Here is a 24926-nt window from a genome sequence, read left to right as displayed (position 1 = left end):
TCTTCCTCCTTGTCTTCCATTCCTCTTGCCTCTGCTTCAAATTTTTCCCAGTTACTTCTGCTAACTGTGTTTTCCTCCATCCTATTTGCTCCCCATGATAATTACTCTATTTTCTATCTTCTTTTATCCTATCCCTCCTCAAGAGTGTTTTGCTTCTGACTGCCCCTCTCCCAATCTTCTCTCCCTTCCTTCAACCCTCCCTCCTTATCCCATTCCCCTCCCACTTTCCCACAGGGCAAGATATATTTCTATACCCACTTGAATGTGTATGTTATTCCCACTTTGAGTCAATTCTGATGAGACTCATTCACTCCCCCACTCTTCCCCCATCTTCCCCTCCCCTCCATAAGTTTTTTCTTGCTTCTTTTATGTGAGATACTTTGCCCCATTCCACCTCTCCCTTTCCCTTTCTCCCAGTGCAATCCTCTCACCCCTTAATTTTATTTTAAAGATGTCATCATGGGGCAACTAGGTGACAGAGTGGACAAAGCACCCGCCCTAGACCCAGGAGGACACAGGTCCAAATCCAGCCTCAGACACAAGACTCTCCCCAACTGAGCAATCCTGGGCATGCCCCCCAACCCTGACTGCCCCACAAAAAAACCCAATAAACAAACAACAAATTCTTTACAGACATCATCCCTTCATAATCAATTCCCACCTGTGCCCTCTGTCCAAATTTATTCCTTTCAGCTGCCCTAATACTGAGAAAGTTCTTATGAGTTAAAAGTATCATCTTCCCATGTAGGAATGCAAACAGTTTAACCTTTGAACATCCCTCATAATTTCTTTTTCCTGTTTATGCTTCTCTAGGGTCTTGTATTTGAAAGTCAAATTTTCTATTCAGTTCAGGTCTTTTAATCATGATTGCCTAAAAGTGCTCTTTTTCATTGAAGTCCCATTTTTTTGGAGGGTGGAGGTTTTAAACCAGAACTGGTGCTAGGTAGATAGCAGAAGAGAAATACCGTTTATAAGGCAGAGAGGTGTTGTAGTAGATATAGTGCCAAGCCTGGAGTCAGGAAGACTCATCTTCCTGAGTTCAGATCTGGCCTCAGACACTTAACTAGCGGTGTGACCCTGAGCAAGTCACTTCCCTGTTTGCCTCAGTTTCTTCATCTGTAAAATAAGCTAGAGAAGTGTGGTAAAAAGTACTCAAGTTTTTGAAGGACCACCCTTTTGGGGAGGAGACCAACGGCTGTGCATGGGCTACGCATGCCAGTCCGGCTGCTAAGCACTCCACTTCCGGGGTGTGAGCTTAAAAGGCAAGGAAAGAACAGAAGTGGGATCTCTTCGGCTCTCCTTGTTTGCTGGCTGTGCTGCACACACAGAGTCTGACGGAGGTTGGACTCTGCCTGGCTCGCTGTAACAGTATATGCTTGACTCAGCTCTCCCCCCCAAAGGTGGCCTTGGGCTTTTGGTGAGTTTTATATGGAATATAGACTAAACTTAGACTTAAGACTATTTGTTTTGTATTTCTACTTTCCTATCCCTCTAATCAACATCACCTTGTAATTTCCAAACAATAAAAGCTCTAACTAGAGACCAGAGGCTTCTTCTATTTACTAGTCTGGGAGATAAATAAGGGAAAAGTTAAAAAGGGAGGTTAATGCTCCATATCTCTACCAAGAAAACCCCAGATGGGGTCACAAAGAGTGGGACACAAATGAAAGAAGCATCAGTCTGGAACTGGATTTTTTTAAAAAGGGCAATAGAATAGAATAGGATTAGAGGATCACAGACCTAGAACTCAGAGGTAATCTAATCCAAACCCCTCATTTCACATGTGAGGAAATGGAGGCCCAGGGAGGATAAGTGATTTGCCCAAGGTCCTGCATCAGAGGACAGATTTGAGTCCATGCTCTTTTAATGTACCATAGAGGGCTCAGAACAGAAGCAAATCTATAAAGACATGGGTGTGATAATTGAGAGATTAAAAAATACTGTGGAAAGAAACCAATAAAAATCCAGGAGGAAACTGGATAGCAGCATTGCAAAAAATGAGCTTAGACTAACACCAACAACTACAAAACATTCTGGGTGTATTGATGATCTAAATATAAACAGACAAAAGGGGAGAAATGCAAAATTTACCTCAATTATGGGGAAGATAAAAATTCTAACAAATGGAATAAATTATTGGAAACATCTATAATACACTGTACTTAAGGCACATATATTTTCTACTAAATTATAAATCCTTTGAAGGCACAATGTCTTCCTCTTTTATTGTGCCCCACAGCTTTATACTTCTTGCATGTAGTAAATTAGATGTTCATTTGGATGGTTTTGATTATATAAAAATGAGGGGATTAGAGACAACAAAAAGCAATGTATCCCAAATTTTAAAGACAGATTAGGAAATCACTTTTATAACAAAATGTTTTAAATTAAAAATATGATCTCTAGAAACAATAAAGAATACAAATTTTAAGAGCAATATCCATTCTCCAGTGGTCAAATAAGAAAAAAAGGCTATTCTCAAAGGGGAAAACATGTTGAATAAACATTTTAAAATTGTTTAAACTCTAATAATCAAATATGCAAATCAAAACAGCTTCCAGACAGTGGGATTATGAACTAGTGCAGTATTTTTCAAGAACAATCTGGCAATGTGAAACAAGAATTTCAAGGAGCTAGTGATATAAGAAGTACATCTTAAAGATGGTTTGTTCATTTTTTTAAGGAGATATACATATACACATACATCTACAGAGAGAAATATACACACATATGAATATATATTTACAAAATGTAAATAGTATTTTTAAAAGTTTCCAAATCATCAGTGTTCTTTGTTTTGCTTTTTAAAAATCTCCAAGTAATTATTAGTTCGTAAGATTCAGAGACCTTTGAGATCTATTCCAACCCTCTTTTTGCAGATAAGGAAACTGAGCCCAAAGAGGGTATTTGTCTAATATCACACAGTATACAGAAGAAGCAAGATTCAAACCTAGGTTCTCTTATTTCAACTCCTGGGCTCCTTCCATTATGAAGGGATATAGTGAAGGAAATGGAATTAGAACAGAATACATAGACCACACCTTCATCTCTCTGTAAAAAACTGGCCACAGTAGGTGGCACAGTGGATAAAGCACTGGCCCTGGAGTCAGGAGGACCTGAGTTCAAATTTGGACTCAGACACTTGATACTTAATAGCTATGTGACTCTGGGCAAATCACTTAACCCCAATTGCCTCACCAAAAAACAAAACAACAACAACAAAAAACTGGCCATGGCAATGAAATTATAAATAGGAAGATAGGTTATTTTATTAAAAGATCTGTACGATGAAATTATAGTTTGGAGTTTAATACTTTATTTGGGATTTTATTATGTTTATCTGCTTGCTAGTATCAATTGGTGTAATTAAGCCCATACTTTTACAAAACTTAATTTTAAAAAACTGGCCTGGAGAGCAGGGGAAAATGGAGTCAAGGATATCATGGAAGAGGTTAGGTAATCCAAGAGTCTGAAGTTATAAGGGTCACAAATTAAGTGGCAAAAAACCCAATTTATATTCCTCCACAGTGCCTAACAAAGTCGTGTACCAAAATATTTTAATAAATACTTATTTTTTTATATGACCACAAAAATGGGCTTATCTGAAATATTCCTGAACTGTGAAGACTGAATGTTTCCAAATCCAATTGCTTTCCCCAGTAACTTATGGCTTCAGAATGCTTTATTTTCATTCCTGTTTGCTCTTCAGTTGACAGTGCTTTAAATAATTCTGCCACCAGATTCCAGCGTCTCTGTAAAATAGATATTTCAGGGATCTGTGTTTATTTGTGTGATTAATTCCTCCATCAGAACAGACTGCAAGTCCTCTATGCCCTGGTTAACTTCATGAGTTGCAACAGTAAATAAGTTTACCATTCGGAAATTAAGTTGGTGGCAAGTTTTTCTGATCTTAACCAGGTTGGCCTTCAGAGGAAAGACGTACAATCCATCACTGAGCCGTACTTAAAAGCTTTAACATTTTTTCCCCAATTAATTAAAATAGACCTTCTCTTCCTCCTCCTTCTCCCCTATCTTCACCCCACTGAAAAAGAAAAACAAAACCCATTCATTACAAATATGTGCAGGGAAGCAAAACAAATTCCCTTGGTCACTATGTCCAACAGAAATCTCATCTTGCACTTTGCCATGATCTTCCTGTCAGGAGGAGGGTAGCATGTTTCATCATGAATTTTCTGTACTTGTGGTTGGACATTTTATTGGTCAGAGCTGCCTTTCAATGTTGTTTTTACGTTATACAAGTTATTCTATTTTTGCTCACTTCATATGAGGTTTTTCATACTTTTCTGAAAATCCCGTTCATTATTTCTTATATTATTCTTTCCCATTCATATGTTATAATTTACTCAGTCACACCAAAATTGAAGAGCACCTCGTTTCCAATTCTTTGTAAATATGAGTTGTTATATATTTTTGTACATATGGATCCTCTTTTTTTCTTTCATCTCTTTGGGGCAAAGACCTAATATTGGTATTGTTAGGTGGAAGGATAGACATAGTTTAATAACTTTGGGGGCATAGTTCTAAATTGCTTTCCAGAACAGCTCAAAGAGTTCACAGTTCCATCAGAGGTCAACAGTGAAGATTTTTGTACCCTACAACCTTTCTTGTTTTATTATTCTTGAGTATGTTTGGCTGAATCAAGGGAGGGCTTGAGAACCACAGAATCACAGGAATTAACTGAATATGAAGAAATTATCAAGAATTAATTGAATATGAAATGATCAAGAATTAATTGAATATAAAGAAATTAATGTACCTGTTTTCCCACTGCCTTTGTCACTCTCCCTTTTTTCCACTTAATAGTATTTTATTTTTTCCCAATTACATGTAAAGATAGTTTTCAACATTCATTTTTGTAATTTCAACATTCATGTTTTGAGTTACCTCTTTTTTGTCAACTTTTTAAATCTAATGAGTTTGAAGTAGAACCTCAGAGTTTTAATTTGCATTTCTTTATTAGTGGTTTAGGGCATTTTTTCATGTCTGTTGATAGCTTGGATTTCTTTCCCTGAAAAATGACTAATCATATCTTTTTGCCATTTATCAAATGGGGAATGGCTTTAAAGTTTTTCCAATGTGTGATAGGACCATGTCAAGGCTCTTAACTCACTGTCAGAGCCTTTGAAGAGTCAGGGTCACCTCTACCACAGATGTGGAACTAGAGTGGGACACTTAATAAAAGGTCAAGTAGATTAAGCCCTAAATAAACACGAATTAACATTGATGTTAAATGCTTAGCTCAAAACAATCCTAGATGGCAGGGGAAGTTTTCCTCTTTTGTAGATGAAGAAACTCAAGCAGAAAAATTAAATGATTCTCCCAAAGGAAGAAGTTCTACTAAATCCTGTCTGTTCTGTGTACTTTCTCATATACCAAATTAAACAATCATTTTACTTTTATATATTTTATTTCATTAAATATTTCCCAATTACGTGTAAATTTTTTTAAACATTTAAAACATTTTTTGAGTTACAAACTCTTTTCCTCCTTCCTTGACTCTCTCCTACCCATTAAGAAGGCGAAAAATGTTATCAATTATACATATGAAGTTCTGCAAAAACTATTTTCATGATAGCCATGTTGCAAAAGAACTCTCCCCCACAAAAAACCCAGAAACAAAGTGTGTATATATAAAAATAAAAAACATAAAATAAATATAAATACATGTGTGTATATATAGGTGTCTATATGTATATGTGTATATACATATATGTATATAAAAAGTATGATTCAATTAGCTCTCAAAGTTCATCCAGTTTCTCCCTTTTTCATCATGGGTCCTTGGGAACAGCCTTGGATCACTGTTTTGATCAGAGTAAGTCTTTCACAGTTCATACATTTTTACAATACAATTACAATGAGCATTTAAAATTGGTAAAGGAGAGATTCTTTGAAGGAATCTTTTGGTAAAGCAAATATTCCCAATTTGTCTATTTCCTAAATTTTCAGTCTAAACTAGATTTTTAAAAAAAAACAGCTGAGCATTCAATTCCACAAATGTTTATTTCAGACTATTTTGCCACGAGCAAAATTCCTTCTGAAAGGCGGATAAACCAGAGAAAAGCATGCGTAAGGAGGAGACGTTATCCCCTAAGTAAATGGACGTGTCCTAAATTTTTATACTTCACTTTAAAAGAAATCCCGGGGGGCAGCTAGGTGGCACAGTGGATAGAGCACCGGCCCTGGATTCAGGAGGACCTGAGTTCAAATTCGGCCTCAGACACTTTACACTTACTAGCTGTGTGACCCTAGGCAAGTCACTTAACCCCAGTTGCCTCACAAAAAAAAAAAAAAAGAAGAAGAAATCCCAGGGGCAGAACAGTGGGTTGGCCACGGCCTTGGCAGCAGGTTCCACGGGCTGTTCTGGTTTCCCAGGGGAGACACGCTCCACATGCCCAGTTCTCCCTTGGCCAAGGTCTTCGCACTGGCAGGGAACGGGAACACGTCGTTCTGATCCCGCCCCCATCCTAGAAAACTCAGATCGGGACAACGCCCCCTCGCTCCCATTTTGCCCCCTACCAGATAAAATACGGTAACCAGTGGGTAAAGCCCCAAAGGCCACCACCCCCTGCCGCTCAAGAGGACTGGCTTCCACTCCTGCTTCAGCCTCCTGACTATCGGGGAAAGCGGCCTTTTCCCCTCGGTGAACCTCAGTTTCCCTCACATGTAAATTAGAGGGGGCGGGGTTGGTCTCGAGAACTTAAAAGGCCCCTTTCCCGCTCGACTTCCAGTGATTCTGTGGTTCTCAACCCCTCCTTCGATTCAGCTAAACAGAGTCCAAAAGAATAAAACAAGAAAGGTTGGAGGGTACAAAACCCCTCACCGTCCTCCCCTTTACACTCAGGAAGCAGAGATAAGCTCCCCGCCCTGGGCATCGACGTTAACCAATCAGCACAGTGAGCGAAAGACCCGGGCGACGGGTGCCTAGCAGGGTCAACCTCAACACCACCTAAGGTCTGGGAGGGGTGGGAATATGGTCCTTTGCCCTCATCTAATATGGCGCCCCGAGAAGTCGCGGCTATGGTGAAGGCGGGGCGAGGCGAGGGAAGAGCGTCGTTTGCCTCGATCCGATGGGACCCGAATACCTGGGAAGAGCAGGAAGAAAGCCTCGCGAGTCAGCTGCCCTGATCAAAGATGGCCTCCACGGCACTCTTTCTTTCCTTTCCCCCTACCCTGCGCGCTCCTCCCCGGCCCCGCCCCGTCACTCTGGCCCCGCCTCTCACTCTCAAGGCCCTCCAGCTACCCGTCGCTGGCCCGGGCGCGCTCAGTGGCGCGTTCTCTCCGCCCGAGCCAGGTAGGGATCAGCTCTTTGGACATGGCGACCGCGACCACGTCCGGGTCTTCGGCGACTGGGACGAAGGGGAATGGCAGCGGCGGCCGGGCTGGGCCCAGTGAAGCCGGCGGGCCGCGAAAGAAGAAGGGGCCGGGGCCCCTGGCCACCGCGTACTTGGTCATCTACAATGTAGTGATGACTGCCGGGTGAGGAGGGGAAGGGGGCGCAGGTGACCGGGACGGGGTGGATGTGGGACGAAGAGTTGAACCTGGGGGGGGGGAGGGGGCGGTGTCTCAGGTGGGGAGGGGGCTAACCAGCCTGAGGATGTCCAGCGAGCATGCGCCCTGTTGACGGGCGTCCCTTCATTCATTCATTCTCCAACTACGCGCCGCGGCACGGAGCTATGGCACTGTGGGGGGAGGTGAAAAGATGAATGAACCGAGTGCAGCTCCTGCCCTCCCAGGGCTACTGGGCTCTATACCTGGAGCAAGGAGATCCTCGCCTACATAACTAGGAGTGAGACTGCAGCTGCAGCCCGGACTTTGGGATCCTCAGAAGATCCCTTAGGCTTTGAAAGCTGTAGTGCCGACTGCTCGGGGGTGGCTTTTATTCTAGCGGGAGGGAACCCCGAGGGCAAAGGGCTGAAAGTAAGTGAAAGGTCAGGGAATTCATGAGGACCGAGTTTACATAAAAGGGGGCGGGTTTAGGGGAATGGGGGAAGATAGGCGTTGAAAATTGTCGCGTGAATGACTAGCTAAAGAGTTTGGACTTTATTTAGGAAACTACTGATGGAAGTTTTTGGGTAGGAGAATGAAGTGGTTAATTTGATCTAGGGTATGTGGAATGAATCCGAGAGGAGAGAGGCTGGAGGTGAACAGACCTGTTGGGCTGTCGAGCAAAGACAAAAGTACTGGGTGGGGGAACTGACAGGTAGTGGGTGTGAGAGACCCAGGGGAGAGGATACTTAGTTGTGTTGGGAAAAGGAAGACGTTCTCCTGTAGGCGACGGGTAGCTGAGTGTATATTAGGTGGCATGTGCAAAAATTCCCTCTGGAGCAGGTGTTCGGGAGGAAGAATGTTTAATATATATGTAGAACTTTTTTTGTTTTCTATGTATGGGAAGGGGACTGAGGCTTAAAGAGGCCAGAGAATTGTCTAAGACTAAGATTTTAATTGAGTGGTCAGAAGGGAATCTTCGTATCATAATCTGAAGTGTATGAGTTTTGGGAGAAACTGGCTTCAATTCGGAAGAATTTGAGTATGTTGAGAGAAATTAGCCTGTTGTCACGATATCAGTAATTTACATTCATACTTTTGGGAAATCTCCCTAGCAGTCGCTTACAACCCTGAATACTTATGTAGACTTTTTTTTACAGATTCAGATTTTATGAATAAAGATTTTGCAGATTTACGAATCACATTTCTGCCCCCATAAAGGATTGAAATGTTGTACTTATAGGAACTAACTAAATGTACAAGCCAAGTCAGTAATCAAAACCTGCATAAGAAATACCTTTCATTTGACCTGGGAAAAATTAATTCCATCTAAATTATTTTTTTCCATTTTCTTGCAGCAGGTTCCCTACCTCTTCATACCCATTGCAAATTCATCCCCAGAATGGTCTATTTATATCTTGTGCTTCTCAAGTTGTCAGATTAATCCAGTTATTTGTTAGTGGACAGATTGCCTTAATAACACAAAAGAGCTCTCAGTTTAATAAGAGCTCTCATCAGCTTAACGAGTCAGTCTCGTTTGGATAGAGAAATCTCATTTTTGAGAAGTGTATAGTATTAAAGAAAACAAAAATACGAACTTTGATGGCAACACAATGCAGTGCTTTTTGTTATAGATCTTACCTAGTTTTGTTGTTGGACTGGACTTTTCCTCAGATAATTTTTGGAAATTTATTAAAAACAAACTACTTTTATTGTGACTTTATAATTTACATTTTCAAAAGAGATTTTAAAGGCATATTTATACTAGAAACTTGTTGTTTGTTGCATCATTTAAAAATAAGTAATTTCTACCCTTTTATTACCAAAACCCTATACTCAGTAAAGAAAAGGTTTTCATTTTAATAATTTCTATTTTCTGTTACTTTTTTTTAATTATTGGCATTTTACTGATATGCTAATAGAATGGTTGTCGGGTTTTTCCTGCAAAACGGAGGTAAAATCCCAAAAGAAACTAAATCTCAAAATCTTTCCTTTTGTAAAATTAAACTAAATTAAACTACACTAACAAACACTAAGGTCCTATGACTACAAAGATAAGAAACAAATAGTCCCTGCCGGCCAACAATTGCTTATCTAATAGTTGGGGTGGAATGGTACAAATACTACATGTACATAAATAAACACAAGTGAAATTGAGTAAGGAGAGGTCATTAAGAACTGGGGAAATCAAATATAGCTTCTGAGATGGAGAATGTTCTAAGTGTGGAATATTAAGTTCTTGGAACAGCTTGTAGTCCAGCTTGGCTGGAACATAGAACAATAGTCTGGAATAATATTGTAAAGGTGGATAGGCTCCAGCTTGTGATGGACTTTAAGTACCAGGCTAATGAAATTGAAATGTTGCTCACTTTTTAAAAGAAACTATTTTTCCCTATTAGAGCAATATGTTTATTGAGTTTGTCACCTAAACATTTAACCACTGAATTTAAATACTAGCATTTTATGTCATTTTATTAATGATAGCTGATATTTCATTCACAATGATAGGAAATTTGTTAAACATAATTAAACCAGAGGAAATTTGTTAAACATAATAGAACTCTCAGTGCTCTGATTTTATGGTGAGGGGAGTAGAGTCAGAAAAGAGTTGGGAAAAATATATCTATAAAGCTTATTTGAATTTCTTTTTTTCCTGGGCTCGATATCTTTGAAAAGGCTTTTTAACTGCATATAAATAAAGGCATTATTATTATTTTTAATTTAATTTTTTATTTTTGTGGGGCAATGAGGGTTAAGTAACTTGCCCAGGGTCACACAGCTAGTGTCAAGTGTCTGAGGTCGGATTCGAACTCAGGTCCTCCTGAATCCAAGGTCAGTGCTTTATCCACTGTGCCACCTAGCTGCCCCCAAGGCATTGTTTTTATTTATTTTGGGGGGGGGGCAATGAGGGTTAAGTGACTTACCCAAGGTCACACGGCTAGTAAGTGTCAAGTGTCTGAGGCTAGATTTGAACTTAGGTCCTCCTGAATCCAAGGCCAGTGCTTTATCTACTGCGCCACCTAGCTGCCCCGGCATTATTTTTTTAAATGAAGTTTGTAGAATGTTTAGAAGTGCTACCTTAAATATATTTGTTGACACAAATATTACAATATTTTTAAATTTTGTAAAATATTACACTATTTACAAACCAGAAAAATGTGAAAATCTTAACTTTAAAATTGATTTTTGGCCCTAAAAGAACCTAGTACTATGCTCTGTAAATACTTTTCACTTAATGATTATTACCATTATACTTTGTACCTAATGAATGCCTACTTTGGGGGGAAAAAATCTTTTTATCATTTAAAGAGACCTTAATTTAATTTTTTTTTTTTTAGTATTCTTAAAATGTCACCGATCCAGTCTGATGGGGGAAAGGCTGCTAAACTAGTCATAAGTCTAAATATAGACTATACTTAAAGTAGTAAAGTTTCATTACTTTCAAGATACAGTAGTCAAAACAGGCTAAAATGTTCTAAGAGGTGTCTAGAAAATTTGAATGAACACAGGAATAATTTGCAGTCAGCATAGCAGTTTGTGGACTTGGAAGTACTTAAGGATCCTTTAAAACCATGGTTTTGCTGTTAATTTTCTTTGTTCTTCAGTCGTAAAAAAAGTCAACTTCAACCTAATTTGGGCAGATTAGAATTACTATCATAGGAGTGGAGAGATTTACTACGTTCACAGAGCATAAGAAATGTTCTCTGAGTCCTGGACATCAGATTTAAGAACATCTGTATAGGTGAACAAAACAGGCCCGGCAGGCAGGAATGAGGACAGCGCCAGCTGCTCTCCTGCCAGTGCCCAGTGCCCTTTCTCAGGCTTTTCCAAAGTGCTCTCTGTAGCCGAGGGAGATTTGGACATAGGATTCGTGCTTCTCTTCATCCTGGGGCATCAGTTATTAGGCTTCTGCCCAGAGCTCCATGCTAGGTGGGGTGGGGGGGGGGGGGGGTTGGTTGGAAGTGGGGGATGGACTGACCTTCAATTGTCCCGGTGGAGTTTCCATCTTTGGTTGATAAAGGAGGGAGACCAAAGTGTTTACATTAAACCAGCTTTTCTTCTAGTATCAATACTCGGGATAAATGTTTTTCATCTAATTTTATGATTTTTCTTGTTGTCAAGTACTGAGGTTAATATTATTTATTACTTTTCCTTGCAAATATATTCTGTTTTTTGTGACCTGACCAAAGAACTTCCACAGCTTTGCCTTTCACTTGCAGCTCTCCCATTTTATACTATTTCTTTGGGCAACTGCATTGTGAATTAAAAGCAACTGATTTTTAAATGAACAGTTCGAACTCTACTAATAAAGTAGAAATTACTTCAGTAAGGAGTAAAATCATGAATTCAGATCACTTATTAACATCCTCATTTGATGGATAAAAAAATTGAGGCCTGAAGAGGTCAGGTGATTTGTCCAGCAACGCACAGGTAGCCTGTATTAGATTTAAGTGATCTTTTACTAACTACATCCACTTATGTATGTATATGGGTACATATATCTGTGTGTATATATGCATTTGTTACATCCTACGCTAAATAGCTTTTTTTTTTTTTTTTGGTGAGGCAATTGGGGTTAAGTGACTTGCCCAGGGACACATAGCTGGTAAGTGTCAAGTGTCTGAGCCTGGATTTGAATCTAAGGCCAGTGCTCTATCCACTGTGCCACCTAGCTGCCCTGATAAAGAGCTTTTTATTAATAATTTGGCATCCTACCATTGTATGGGAAAATATGCCCTGGAATGGAACTCCATATATCTCATCCCTCTCAGTCTTTGTGATGCAAACTCTACCTGGGAAGTGCGGTCACTCGCTACACTGAAAGTTGTTCTCTGTAGCTGTAGTGGTAATCATTGGTCATTTGGCAGCATGTCCCTACCAATAAGGAAACATTACCATCCATAACATGGCACTGACTGCCTCTATATGTGTCATGAGCCACAATGTTTTTTAAAGACTTCATAGCCAAATCCTTTTTCCAGATATGAAAACTTTTCAATAGTAGTATCTCAAATATAGGAACCTGGGCCTGGTACTCTATAACTTAGGCCTCGTTACACCTTTCAAACCTAACTCCACTCCACATTTTCCTTTCTATCTGTTCATACTCTTTCATCTACCTGGAATATATCCTCAATTCCTGTCTATTAAAATCCTACCTATCCTCTAAGGTTCATCCCAGATACCACCTTCTTTGATCTCTCACTAAAATTGATGTAATTTCTCCCTCCTCAGATTCTCTGTAGCACTTTTTACCTTTCCTGTGGTAAGCATTATATATATATATATATAATTTTTTTTTTAATTTTTTTTTGGGGGGTGGGGTTTTTGTGGGGCAGTGATGGTTAAGTGACTTGCCCAGGGTCACACAGCTAATAAGTGTTAAGTGTCTGAGGCCGGATTTGAACTCAGGTCCTCCTGAATCCAGAGCCCGTGCTTTATCCACGGCGCCATCTAGCTGTCCCGGAAGCATTATATTTTCTTCTGGTTGACACATTCTCTGAAGTCATGGACAGTGTTGTCCTTTCTCATGCTCCACAACTCCTAGTGCATTATATAGTAGCTCCTCAGTAAATATGGTTGTGGGGTTTAGAATTGAATCACTGCTGCATTACCACAGGCATTCATGAGAATGTGTAAGAATAAAGAGAAAAAGAAGCAGGAGGTTTTATGAAACTGGAGAAGAAAATAAAAAAGAAAACTGACACCATCCAACTTTCATAATATTGTTAACTGTGCCACAACTTTCCATTAAAGTTAATGGAGTAGCAGAGCTCCCTCCACCTCCACACCAGTTTTACTACAAGATCCATCATACTTATTTTGTGACAGTAGTAAGGCCTCTTGGATCTGTCTGCAAATTATGAAATCAAGAAGCCAACAGTGCATAAATATGTATTTTAAAGGGTGTTAATTAATGCTTTTTATTTTTACATCAGTCATTTCTGGATATACTCACTAAATCTCCCACAAACGATTTTCTCCCATCACAAAAGAAAAGTCAAGCCAAATGTCAGAATCATAGACTTGAAGGATCGTAGATTTAGGGCTGGAAGAGCTCTTGGGGGCTCCCTCCCCCCCCCCTTTTTTTTTTTTTACAGATAAGGAAACTGAGGCCAAGAGAGGTTAAATGACTTATCCAGGGTTACACAGGAAGAGAGTTAAGTGACTCTCTCAGGTTTAGGAAGTGCCTAAAGTAGTCTTCCAGTTCTGGTCATCCTGACTCCAAGCCATTGTGGAAGAAGAGGCTTTTTTGTTTTGTCTTCTTGAGCACAGATTGATCATTATAATTACTCAGCAGTGTTTGTGTTCTTTTTGTTTCCATTATTATAGTTCTTCTGGTCCTTATTCACTTCACTCTGCATAAGTTCATAAAAATCTAACTCTCCACATTCCTCATATTCATCATTTCTTAGGGCACAGTTTTTTATTTCATTCTTCTAAGATTTTTGTTTGGCCATTTGCCATTCTAGGCTTTGAGTTGAGGAACTCGACAGGCTGTCCTAGATGCATTGTGCATGAGCCTTTGTGCTTGGGCTTTTGACTGTTCAAAGATGCCTCTTTTTTTTTTTTAAACTTTCTGACATTTATGTCTTAGTTAAAATTGCTGGATAAGTGAATTCTTGGAGGATATGCTACTGAAATTCCATTTACATACTTGATTAGTCTAGGGGGTGTGTGTATGTGTGTTTGAGAGAGAGAGATGCTTGAATGTTTCAAGAGATGTTTACATTTCAAGGAAACTACAACGAAATATTTCCTGTTATGCAAAAATGGTCCTGGAAATAAAATACTATACTTAAATTTTTTTCAGGCTTTCATTTTTTACTTGTACAGTTTGGGGTTTTTTTTTGGGGGGGGCTGGGAAATGAGGGTTAAGTGACTTGCCTGGGGTCACACAGCTACTAAGTGTCAAGTGTCTGAGGCCTCATTTGAACTCAGGTCCCCCTGAATCCAGGGCTTTATCCACTGTGCCACCTAGCAGCCCCTGTACAAATTAACTGAATAAGAGTTATGTGTCCCATTCTATCTCCTCCACCACCATCCAATTTAAATTATAGTGAAGTATAAATAATAAAAACTGACCGAGAGAGAAAACCAAGTACATTTGGTAAATGAATTTTTTTTTGAGCTATAAACTTAGACATGCATTCAAGAGATTCTATTTAAATGATGGTAGGAAATGCTTTGTGCCAGTCATCTCATTTTTTACTGTTCCTAATTCATATAGCCTAGCTGACAGCAGCTCAGCAGGGTGCCAGCTACTACTGCGCAGCTCCCCCTCAGGAGGAGAGATCCACAAGCTCTAGTTTTCGGTCATACCATGGAGCTTAGGAACCAGCTCCCCTTCCCACAACTGCAGCCCTAATCACCCCCAGAGAGCCCTCCTTCCCAGTCTGCAAGCATTCATGCCACTGTGGTTATACAAGAGCACAGAGGTCTTTCCTACATGGCTTTCTTGAACCTTGCTGCTGCGTGGCCAAGCTATGGCTAACCTCTACAGGATGCCTCTTAGCGAGAGTGCTCTAATGAGCTTGTATTGAGCATCATTTTGCCAAGGGGCTCTAGCCCTGTGGGAACCAGCCTTTCTGTTCTTCTATGTTGTAAGTATGTAGGTTTTCTTCTAAGTCTACATCACAGGGCATTGGTCCGGAGTAATTCTTCCCTTTGGGTCTATAGCATAGTATCAGTGGGCAGCCCACTGATCTATATGGGGTCAGGAAGGAGGGCAGGGGGTATCCAGAGCAAGTTAGAAGAGGCAGAGAATACTGATGGACTAAGAATGTGATTTTGAGCCCTTACTGGGGCCCTGACAGGAGAGAGCATTGCTGGAGAAGGCACCCTCACAGTAACCAGGGTGAGCTTTCTCACAGGACCTTGATGGGGCATTTCATTTAGGATTTGGGGTCACATTTTACCAAAAAATAGAATTTGTTTGCCTCTCCTGCTCCTTCCTTTCTCTACATCTCACAAGCCTTTCTTATCATTCTCTACTCTCCTCCTTGATTCCAGTCTTTATTTGTTCCCTTAATCTCATTAGCTCCCAGCTCTTGGGTAGATTTCACCACCATCTCTTCCCTACCTCCCCCATCTTAATCGCTCATGTTCTGCTACTTATTAGCTAACTGTCAGATCCTTCCCATTTAAAAATAAACTAAAAAATCTTGTTCCTACAATCCTCTCAAGTTAGTACTTTTTATCTCTCTTCCCTTTTATAGCCAACCCCCTAGGAAAAAAACTATCTCTTCAGTTGTTATCATGTCCCCTCTACTTTGTTGTTGTTTTGAGTCATATCTGACTGAAACTCATTTTGGGTTTTCTTGGCAAAGTTATGTGTAATTTAAGATTCTAAATGTGGATTCTAATCTGTTCCCCCAGTTTTGGGGGAAACTGACTAAAATCACTGATAAAACAAGTTTAGGTTTTTAAGGGTTTATTGGAAAATAGAAAAAGATTGAGAACATAATTCTAACAGCCTGGCATTCCTATCTTTCCTCAAATTTCCTGTGAAGTCCTCTGCCGCCTCCACCACCAAGTCAGGAACCCCAAAACCCCCAGAGCTCTCCGTGCAGGCTCCCTTTCCTCCTTCCTGTCTCCTCCCAGACCATAGGAGGCTCCTCAAGTTGATTGGCTGGTAGCCTTGATAGACAGCACCCATGAGCAAACGTCATTTCCTGACGCCAAGGAAAAGCCACGTCTCTGAGGCATTTTCCTCATGGTGGAGCTTTCCCACAGCAAGTCTCCAGTAGGTGGCATCATTCCAATCATTACAGTTACTAGAGTGGTTTGCCATTTCCTTTTCCTGCCCATTTTGCAGATGAGGAAATTGAGGCAAACAGAGTTGAATGACTTGCCCAGAGTCACACAGTTAGGAAATGTGTGAGGCCAGATTTGGAATTTAGGTATGTCTGTCTGACTCTCTAGCCCAGCACTTTATCCATTGAGCCAACTGGATGTCCCACCACTTACTCCTTTTTCAGCCCTTTGTCATTTAGCTTTTAACCCCATCACTCAACTGGAATTGTTTTCTTCAGAGTTACTGATCTCATAATTGAGAATAGGTAAATGAAGGCTCCCTACTCTCAATCCTTATTTTTCTTGACCTTCCTGCCACATTTGACACTGTTTAGCAGTTTTTCCTCCTGAATACTCTCTCTCCTCTAGATTTTTTTTTTTTTTACTATTACTTGTGGTTCTCTACCCATCTATTTTTTCTCTTGCTTTCATTCTCCTTTGTTGGATTATCATCCATGTCTTGCCCCTGACTGAGCCCCAAGGCTCTCTCCTGGTTTCTTCTCTTTCTATATTTTCTCCCATGGGTTTAATTGCATTTCTGTGTACCTTATTCACAAATCTGTATCTGTTCTTTCACCTGGGCTCCAATACTGTGTCACTGTCTGCTAATTGGACCTTTCAAGCTTTTGTCCCTTAGGCTTCACACACAAAACATGTCTAAAACAGACATTTTTTCTCCCCCATGCCCAAACCACTTATTTTCTAAGATTCCCTATTTTTGTCAGGGACATCACCCTCCTTCCAGTTACCCAGGTTCATGACCTCATTCATCCCTGGACTCCTCATTCTCCCTATCCCATGTAGCCAATCATTTGCCACACCTTCTCAGTTCAACTTCTGTAACATTTCTCTCATCTGTCCCCTTCTTTCTGCTCGTAATGCCACCCCCTGGTTCATGCCTTTCTCAGCTTCGCCAGGACTATTGCAATAGCCTTCTAATTGGCCCTCCTCCCTGTAGGCTCTTTTTTCCAGTCTCTCCTCCACACAGCCACCCAAGTGATTTTCCTAAAGCACCAGTCTCATAACGCACTCCCCTATTTAATGGTTCTCTCTTACCTCTAGAGTCAGATTGAAGCTCAATTCTTTGACATTTAATTTACAATCTGCCTCCAAGCTACCTTTCCAGGCTTATTATGGATTACATCCCTTCGTGTTCACTGTAGTCTCCTGCTGTTCCTCATACATGTTTCTCCATCTTCCAACTCTGGGCCTTGGTTTGCGTGCTGTCTTCCATGTCTGGAGAGTCTCTAGAAAGGCTTCATTCACCCTCCTGTTCTGTCACTTTATTTTATTCCAAAGTAGAAGGGTGAATCGCACTAATATCATGATTTTAAGGAATTTAAAGAAATAGCTATTTGTGGCCCAGATGTCTCCTTCCTGCAAAGCAGGCCAGGTGGTTTTCAAAGGGGCAACATGGCTGAATGAAATGAACCCTGGCTTTGGATCTGAAAGGCCCTTGTCACTCATCTCTTCTGGAGCACTCTAGACTTTAGTTTCCTCGTCTGTAAATAATATTTGTACTCTCTACTCACAGCGTTGTTGTTGGATTCAAATAAGATAAAATATGGAAAATACTTTGTTAAAAAAACCTGTATAAAGGTAAACTCTTTTCAAAATATAAAGCTAGATTTCTGGGGGGTACCCATGATTTAATCTGGATTTGCCCTGGAGATGACGAGCAAGTGGCATTTGATGCCTGTGATGGGTTCCACAAGTACAAGTAATGGTGTTTTTCTGGCCAGTGCCCCACTGACCTACTTGGCTGATATTTGAGCCCATATACTAGGTGGGGCAGGTGCTTTAGCAGTTGTTGATAAAGAGGCTGTTCTGCAAGGCCAAACATTATGGATTTGACCGGATCATAGAATACCAGAATCACTGAATTCAAGAGTTGGAAGGTTCCTCAGTGGCTATTTAAGGAATTCCCATTATAACATATCTGACAAGTAGTACAACCAACCAGTAGCTCTAGAATCTGGGGATCTGGGTTCAAATCCCACTTCTGACCCCTACTATTTGTGCCTCCTTGGATAAAACATTTAAACTTCTTGAGCTTTCATTCTGTCATGTAAAATGAGGGGGTTAGACTGGTTTCTAAGGAGGTCTGTTATAGCTCTGTATCCATGATTTTGTGATACCTCAAGTCAACCCACCATTCCCACTCCAAGACAGCCATTGGACTTTGGGACAGTGAATTCCTTGACAGATTTATTATTATTATTTTTTCTGCAACAAACATTTATTTTATTTTCCAGTTACATGTAAGGGTGCTTTTCAACATTCATTTTCATAAGATTTAGAGTTAAAATAGAATTCTTTTTTTTTTTTTTTTTGGTGAGGCAATTGGGGTTAAGTGACTTGCCCAAGGCCACACAGCTAGTAAGTGTTAAGTATCTGAGGCTGGATTTGAACTCAGGTCCTCCTGAATCCAGGGCCGGTGCTCTATCCACTGGACCACCTAGCTGCCCCTCCTTGACAGATTTATTATCTCACTTCGGTCCCAGAAGAACCAACAGATGCCTGGATTTAGACTTGTTGTTCCCACTTGAGCTGTATGCAGATGTTCCTAGATTTCAGAAATATCACAGATTGGGGTATCATCAGGATGAATATTGGTGCTACTGCAGTAGGATTCCATTGACGTCTTAGATATCATACTGTTAAACAAAATAGCAGACAGCAATGTTGCACCACTGGTTAAGATCTTATATTTTAAACACTACAGTCAACTAACTGTTCAACAAAAGCAAAGTAAAGTGATACAGTGGAAAGTAGGCTAGACTGGAAGCCCCAGCTATGTCAATTGCCTTATAACATTGGGCAAATCATTTTAGGCCTCAGTTTCCTTATTTGTCAAATGTGAGAGAGTTGGACTAGTTTACATTTTATAATTCTTTTCTAGCTCTGAAATCCTATTGCATCTATTTTTAAGAGCAGAAATCATTTTTTGCATCTGTTCTAGCTAACATTTAAGACAGACATTTAATCGTACAAGTAGGATGAATGATGGTGAAAATTATAATAATTACCACTAAATTGCTAGTAAGCATTCCAGGCACCATTGTTCTATGGTCTCACAGATAGCATTACAATACACACTTTACACAATAGATTTGTTCCAGAATGTTAAAGGAATATTACATTCTTTTAAAAGCATTTTTATTGTCCCTTTCAATAAGATCTGTGAAATTTTTTAATACAGAGGAATGTGTTACATTTAATTACAACTTTAAAGGCTGAATTATGTCTTTTACCTATTGGTAAATCAATTATTTATCAGCCTCTACCCTAGATTTTGAGAGAAATATACAAGGGATCGATTTTGATAATAATGCTTTCTCAGAGTCCTTATCTCAAAGAAACTTAAAGCAGTTTACTGTCTTTAATCTTCTCAGCATCATGGTGGCAGATTAGGCATAAATATGCCCACTTTAACCAGGTTTCCTTATCTGCATTAGGGCATTAAGAGAAGTTTCTGAGGAGATTCAATTAATTGATAGCAGTGGAAATAAATTTGGATTCATTGTTTAGTATGGTTTATTTTTCCACCAATTTCCTTCTACACTAGACCCCAAATCCTGGAAATAAGTCAGAGATAAAAGTCAATGTTGGCAGGAGTTTGGAGAAACAGGCCCACTATAATACATCATTGCTGGGCCTGCAGATTGTGGAAAACATTTTGGAGAACAATATTGCAACAATAAGAAAGGTTTACTTTTCAACTTGGTAATTCCACTGTTAGTAAGTACCATATTCCGAGTGCATCATTTTTTTTTTTTTTTTTAGTGAGGCAATTGGGGTTAAGTGACTTGCACAGGGTCACACAGCTAGTAAGTATTAAGTGTCTGAGGCCGGATTTGAACTGAGGTACTCCTGACTCCAGGGCCAGTGCTCTATCCACTGCGCCACTTAGCTGCCCCTCCAAATGCATCATTAAAAAAGGCATTATGGGGAAAAAATTCATAGCTGCTGTATTTGTAATATCAAAAACTGGAAGCAAACTATGTGTCCAACAATTATAGGATGACCAAATAGATTATATCATTAATAAATTGATATCAGTAATATTCTGGTTAGTCAGTAAGTTAGTATTTATTAAGCACTTGTTATGTGCCAGACAATGTGCTAAGCATGGCTGATATAAAGAATGGCAAATAAGGCAGAAAATAATCAACAGAATCAGAACTGTTACACATTGGCTACAATTATTTATGAGAAAAGAAAGAAGAAAAATAAGACCAAAGATGACAATTTCAGGTGGACATAGGAAGAAGACAAAGGAAATAACACACATACATATCTGTATACACACATACATATACATACATATGTGCATGTACATGTGTATAAATGTATATATAAGTGCATTTCAAGAAAGGAATATGGTATAAAAATATAAAGTATATAAAATGTAGGTATATATACAAGTGTATGTGAATATATGTATATATGTTTGTTTTATTAATTTTTAATTCCATCTTATTAAATTTTGGAAACCTAGGATAGAATTTTGTATGTTTGGTTGTTTTTGTTGCTAGTTAGTGGGATAACAATTTTAAAAGATTGTTAAAAAGTCATTGACTTACAATAAACTGAATTGAACATGCCCCTTAAGGGCATCAGTTTTCTAGATAACTGAGGGGGATTTTGCCTTTTAGCATCAACATCTTTTTTATTTTATCTGTATTTGAAAAAAAAAAGTATTGTTGCCTTATGTTTATATACTACATTCCTTTATTGATATACACTTCTCTTCCCTATTGAACCCTTTCTTGAAACAAAGAAAAACCGGTTGAACAAAACACTTATAGATCATGAAATCTGATTGCATAATCTTTAGTGGAAATTCTTCTATAAAGAGAAGTCTATTTTAACCCTTTTGATGTAGATGTCTCTAAAACATATACTTCCTTCTCTGTCTTCTTTATATCAAGAGTCTGATTTATCAGTTGTCTGATTTTAAGAGTAGAATACATCTTTTGTCTGTTCCACATTGCATTTACTTTTTAAATCAAGTGTTATTTTTTTCAGTTATCTGGTTGTTTTCTCTCATCTCACTTCCTCCAACTTCTCTAGGTGGGAGGGAATAAAAAACCTTTGTAACAAATATGCATGATTGAGCAAGTCAAATTCCCAAGTTAATCATGTCCAAAAATGTGTGTCTTATTCTGTACTCTTTATCAGATTTATGTCAGGATGTGTGTAGCATGTTTCATTGTTAATTCTCTCTGGAAACATGGTTGATCATTTCATTGATCAGCATTTCTAAGTCTTTTTAAATTGTTCATTTTGGCAATGTAGTTCCTTTAGTATAAATTACTTTCTTGGTTCTGCTCCCTTCCTTCTGCGTCAGTTCATACAAGTCTTCCCAGGTTTCTCTTTAATCATTTCTTATAGTACACTGCATTCCATTACATTTAGATGTCATAATTTGTTCCTGTGTCTGTTTCTAAAAGGTGGGTGTTTGTTTTTTTTTAAATAACCTTTCCTTGCTGTCACTTGAAAATTGTGTGTGCCTAAAAAAAACTATTTTATTTTTATTTTTTCCAGTTACATGTAAGGGTAGTTTTCAACATTTATTTTCATAAGATTTAGTTCCAAATTTTTCTCCCTCCCTCCCTTTCCTCCCCCCTTCACAAGACAGCAACCAAGGTCATACATGTACAATCCACAAGTACTCTTTTTATCAGTTTTTTCTATGGGGGTGAATAGTATGCTTTGTCATTACTCCCTTGGGATTGTCTTGGATCATTATATTGCTGAGAGTAGTCAAGTCATTCACAATTGCTCATCGAACAATACTGCTGTCACTATGCACAATGTCCTCCCAGTTCTGCTCACTTCACTATACATCAGTTCATATGAGTCTTTCCAGGTTTTTCTGTGTGAGGGCCAAAATTTGATATACAGAGCATTATTTGGGTGACTTGCCTTAATATTGGGGTCCCAGAAATAATGAGGGGACCTTTTAGGTTCACCCTCCCCTCTGAACTGCCCTTTTTAGATATTTCTCCCAGGCCAATAAGAAAGGAGCCTTTAAGCTTTAGTTCACAAAAGGATCAGATTTTATTACTTGGGAATTAATTAAACAACAAAGGTAAAACTAATAAAAGTCAAAGATAAGGAAATAGGAAAAAAAGAAATACAGATAAATATTCATCTTATTCCCTTTCCCATGATATTTATTCTATTATCTATCTTCTTTCATCCTATCCCTCTTCAAAAGGGATTTGCTTCTGTCTGTCCCCTCCCCCAATCTGCCCTCCCTTCTTTTGCCCCTCTCTCTCTTTATCCCCTTCACTTCCTATTTTCCTGCAGGGTTAGATAGATTACTCCACCCAACTGAGTGTGTATGTTATTCCTACCTTGAGCCAATTCTGATGAGATTGAGGTCTTTGAGCCAATTCTGATGAGTGTTAGGCTCATTTACTGCCCAGATAAATAGATTACTCCACCCAAGTGTGTGTGTGTGTGTGTGTGTGTGTGTGTGTGTGTGTGAATTCCCTCTTGAGGCAACTCTGATGAGTTTAAGGTCTTTGAGCCTATTCAGATGAGTGTAAAATTCATTTACTGCCCTGCTCCTCCCCTGTCTCTTCCCTCATTCCATAAGCTCTTTCTTGTTTCTTTCATGTAGGATTTCACCCCATGCTACCTCTGCCCTTCCCCCTGCCCCAATGCATTCCCCTCACCCCTCAATTTAACCCTAAAGATGTCATCATGGGGCAGCTAGGTGACACTGGACAAAGCATCCACCCTGGACCCAGGGGGATCTCAGCCAAAACCTGGCCTCAGGCACAAGACAGTCATCCACTGCATGACCCCAGGTATGTCTCCCCGATTCCAATTTTTTATGGTTCTCTAGGGTCTTGTATTTGAAAGTCAAATTTACCATTCAGTTCAGGTCTTTTCATCACAAATACCTGAAAGTCCTCTTTTTTCATTAAAATCCCATTTTTTCCTCTGAAAAGATTATGCTGAGTTTTGCTGGGTAGGTGATTCTTGGTTGTAATCCCAATTCCTTTGTCCTCTGGAATATCATATTCCATGCCCTCTGGTCCTTTAATGTAGAAGCTGCTAGATCTTGTGCTATCCTGACTGGGGCTCCACAGTACTTGAATTCTTTCTTTTTGGCAGCTTACAATATTTTCTCCTTGACCTGAGAACTCTGGACTTTGGCTATAATATTCCTAGGAGTTTTCCTTTTGGGATCTCTTTCTGGAGGTGATGGGTGGATTCTTTCAATTTCTATTTTAGCTTCTGCTTCTAAAATACCAGGGCAATTTTCCCTGAGAATATCTTGGAAGATGGTGTCTAAGCTCTTTCCTTGATCATGGTTTTCAGGTGGACCAATAATTTTCAAATTATCTCTCCTGGACCTATTTTCCAGGTCAGCAGTTTTCCCAAGAAGATATTTCACATTATCCTCTATTTTTTTATTCAGTTGGACTTGCTTTATTGTGTCTTGGTTTCTCATAAAGTCACTAGCTTCCATTTGTTCAATCCTAATTCTTAGGCAGTTATTGTCGTTAGCTTTTGTACCTCCTTTTCTATTTGGCCAATTTGGCTTTTTAAGCTGTTGACTTTTTTCTCATGTCTTGTCCTGCATCACCCTCATTTCTCTTTCCATATTTTCCTCTACCTCTCTTTATCTTCAAAGCCCTTTTGGGGGGGGGGGGGCGGGGTAATGAGGGTTAAGTGACTTGACCAGGGTCATACAGCTAGTAAGTGTCAAATGTCTGAGGCCAGATTTGAACTCAGGTCCTCTTGAATCCAGGGCCAGTGACTTTATCCACGGTGCCACCTAGTTCCCCCTCAAAGTCCTTTTTGAGCACCTCTATAGCTTGAGACCAATTCCTATTTTTCTTGGAAGCTTTAGATATAGGCGCCCTGATGTTGACATCTTCCCCTCAGGGTGCACTTTGATCTTCCTTGTCACTAAAGAAACTTTCTATGGTCCTCACCTTTCTCTGTCTGCTCATCTTGCCTTTCTTTTACTTGACTCTTAAGCCCACCCTTAAAGTGGGGCACTGTTTCCAGGCTGTACTGTCCCAAGCTTCAGAAGGTCCCAGGTGGTATCATTTAAGAAGGAGCAGGTTCTTCACTCGCCTGGCCTGTTCACAGGTCCATAGATGACCCCTGACCAATTTGCTAATCAGCCAGCTTTGTGTGTTATAGTTAACAGCTCCGACAAGCCTGTGCCCCTCCCCTGCCTGGGCCACCACCACTCGAGCCCACCTCCTGTTTCCCAGCATGGGTGAAAAACCCAAGTTCTGCCTCAGCACCAGCATAGACCCTATCCCCCCTGCCAAGGGCTCAGCCCTCTCACCAGACCCTGAGTTTAGTTCCAGACAACACTGGTGCTGCAGCTGATTCAGAGGCTGTGGGGCTCTCCTCTGGTGAGAGGCCTTCCTGGGACTGGATCTGTGTCAGGGTGACTGTGGGGTTGGGCTCGACTCCTGTCTCAGCACAGCAGCTCCCTCCTTCTGACTTTCCAAGCTGTCCTTGATTAGAAGATGATTTCAGCACATTCTTCTGTGGGTTTTGCTGGTCCGGGAATTGTTTTATGACATTATTTGGATATTTATTGGAGCAATCGTGTCATGATTTTGAGAGCTCACTCC

The 24926-nt window shown here is 39.8% G+C and overlaps 1 protein-coding gene across 1 annotated transcript in view; it reads left to right on the top strand.

Annotated features, from left to right (window-relative positions):
• Positions 1-7059: 7059 nt before the first annotated feature.
• HACD2 (3-hydroxyacyl-CoA dehydratase 2) overlaps positions 7060-24926 on the top strand; it is a 101982-nt gene continuing 84115 nt past the window's right edge. The window contains exon 1 of the mRNA XM_043995826.1: positions 7060-7500. Within this exon, the coding sequence (XP_043851761.1) occupies positions 7337-7500 (164 nt within the window). The 5' untranslated portion in view covers positions 7060-7336. The remainder of the gene's footprint in view (positions 7501-24926) is intronic.

Source organism: Dromiciops gliroides, chromosome 3 (genome assembly GCF_019393635.1).
Source record: "Dromiciops gliroides isolate mDroGli1 chromosome 3, mDroGli1.pri, whole genome shotgun sequence".
Classification (NCBI taxonomy): Eukaryota; Metazoa; Chordata; class Mammalia; order Microbiotheria; family Microbiotheriidae; genus Dromiciops; species Dromiciops gliroides.
This window is presented reverse-complemented; position numbering and strand designations above follow the sequence as displayed.